Consider the following 2,144-nt stretch of genomic DNA (forward strand, 5'->3'; position numbering starts at 1 on the left):
GAACATATACACATAAAGAGCCTAAAAAAAAAAACTGGGTATTTAATAGTACTTCGTGGAGACAGTTTCTCTTTTTTAAAAAAAAAAAAGAAAAAAATGAAAAAGATGAGGTAGAGCTAGAAGTCAATAAAAGTCAACAGTGAGCAGTAGCAATGATTGTGAATCCCTGCAGGCAATAATTGAGGTCCTTCGACTAGTTACGCCCACCAATAATTCATCAATTTTTAGGAGTATACAAATAATTAAAAAGTGGTTAAATTAAAGAGATAATAACCCAGATCCTTTTGTCCCCGATTAGGATTATTTAAGAGATCCAACACATATATCTTCTTATGCTAGATACCAACTTAATTAATAGTTAATAGTATATTATGCAGCTGCCCATATTTGACTGATTAATTAACTAACCTTAATTATTTAAGCTAATGCTTTTATTAAAGAACTATAATGATGAATTAATCACGAATAATATGCAGCAGACCATGAAGAAACTAAACTATATAAAACCAGTAGTCAGGAAGCTAAGCAAACTTAATTACTGTATGTCTAAAACAAGAAAAATAATAATAATAATAATCTTGTAATGATGATGATGAAGATGGGGGTTTATTTATTTTGTTAGAAAAGAAAAGAAAAGAAAAGAAAAAAAACCTGGATTTCCTGGTAGGCTTCTTTTCTTCTTAGGAGGCGGTGGTGGTTGTGGTTGTGAATTTGCGTTGGAAGCATTGCTGCTGCTGTTATTAGTAGTGATGGTTGAAGAATGAGAATTTGGACTATGGAAGTTACCACCACCAAGTATCTCTGACTCTGATTGCTGTTTATTTTTATTAAGTAACAATAGTGATGCATCTCCTCCTTCTACTACTCTGCTGTTAGTGTTATCTGTGGAGAAGCTCCCACTATCACAACTTGTGATGTTTGACATTATTATTATGATTATTGAATAGCTCCTTCGAGTCAAGGTAGGGAAATAAAAAGAATAATCTATTATTTGGTTATGGAAAATGTGGGAGAGAATAGAGGATAATAGTTTAGTTGAAAGGAAGAAGCTAAGATGGGAGGACAAAACCCACGAAACTCTCCTCCTTTTATTTCTATTCACACCAGAGTTCTACCAGCTTAATTGGAATACCTGTGGGCCACATAGAGATTAATATTTCAATAGAAAAAATATAAGTAGACAATCAGAATATTAAATAATATGAACAATAAATATGTTGAATATTTAATTTAATAGGTATGTAGATGATTATGTTCATTATTTTTAATTGGATTGTTATTTTTTTTATTTGATTTACTCATACACAGTTAACAATATGACTGAATGTTCAATTCACTAGATGTTATCTTAATATTAAAGTTTAAGAGATAATTTGAGAGTAAAGTGTATTTTTATTTTATTGGGTCAATTCTAAATCTCATTGTTCACGTTACTTATAAAAATTATTGTCTACCTAACAAAATTTATTGTATTATTATTATTATTATTATTATTATTATGAGAATATTCACTCCATCTTCCCATAAAAATTGCATTCTTAATCATTAGATAGTTTGATATATTTTTTTCGGTATCTCTCAATTTACATATTAAATACTAATTCATCGCGAATTAAAATTTTATTTAAGAATTTATTATTAGTTAATAAATTATTATATACACAACAAAAATTTTAAATATCTAACATTTATTTAAATAAATTAATAAACTAATCACTAAACTAACCTAACTTAATTAGACTGTTTGATATATTTGATCAACTATATTTATATAAAAATGTTTTCATGAAAATATCTACCTTATTATTGTTGTCATAATAAATTTTATTTCTACTTTTCTATGTAATTAGTTATTAAGCCATCACTACTACTACTGTACGTACGTCCTTAATTATTGTGTATGCCCATGTGAATTGCTTTATATTGATAAGAAAACACCGTATCCTTAAACTTAAACTTAGCTATTCACCAAGTACTTTTCTAAGTATAATTATAGTAGTAAAGCTAGCCACTGTATATTCAATCTCCTAATAATAGTTAGTTAAAGAGAATAACTGAGAAGCCAAATCATTATTAGAGAATCGGGTAGGTGTAATAGGGTACAAATAATTTTTAAAAAAATTCAACTAATAATTATCGGTTAA

At 27.8% G+C, this 2,144-nt stretch overlaps 1 protein-coding gene across 1 annotated transcript in view; it reads right to left on the minus strand.

The window, feature by feature from the left end:
- LOC107645902 (protein indeterminate-domain 2) overlaps positions 1 to 1,076 on the minus strand; it is a 3,589-nt gene extending 2,513 nt beyond the window's left edge. Inside the window, 1 exon segment of the mRNA XM_016350049.2 lies at positions 652 to 1,076. Coding sequence (XP_016205535.2) covers positions 652 to 925 — 274 coding nt within the window. The 5' untranslated portion in view covers positions 926 to 1,076.

The sequence above is a fragment of the Arachis ipaensis genome, chromosome B06 (assembly GCF_000816755.2).
Source record: "Arachis ipaensis cultivar K30076 chromosome B06, Araip1.1, whole genome shotgun sequence".
Lineage (NCBI taxonomy): Eukaryota > Viridiplantae > Streptophyta > Magnoliopsida > Fabales > Fabaceae > Arachis > Arachis ipaensis.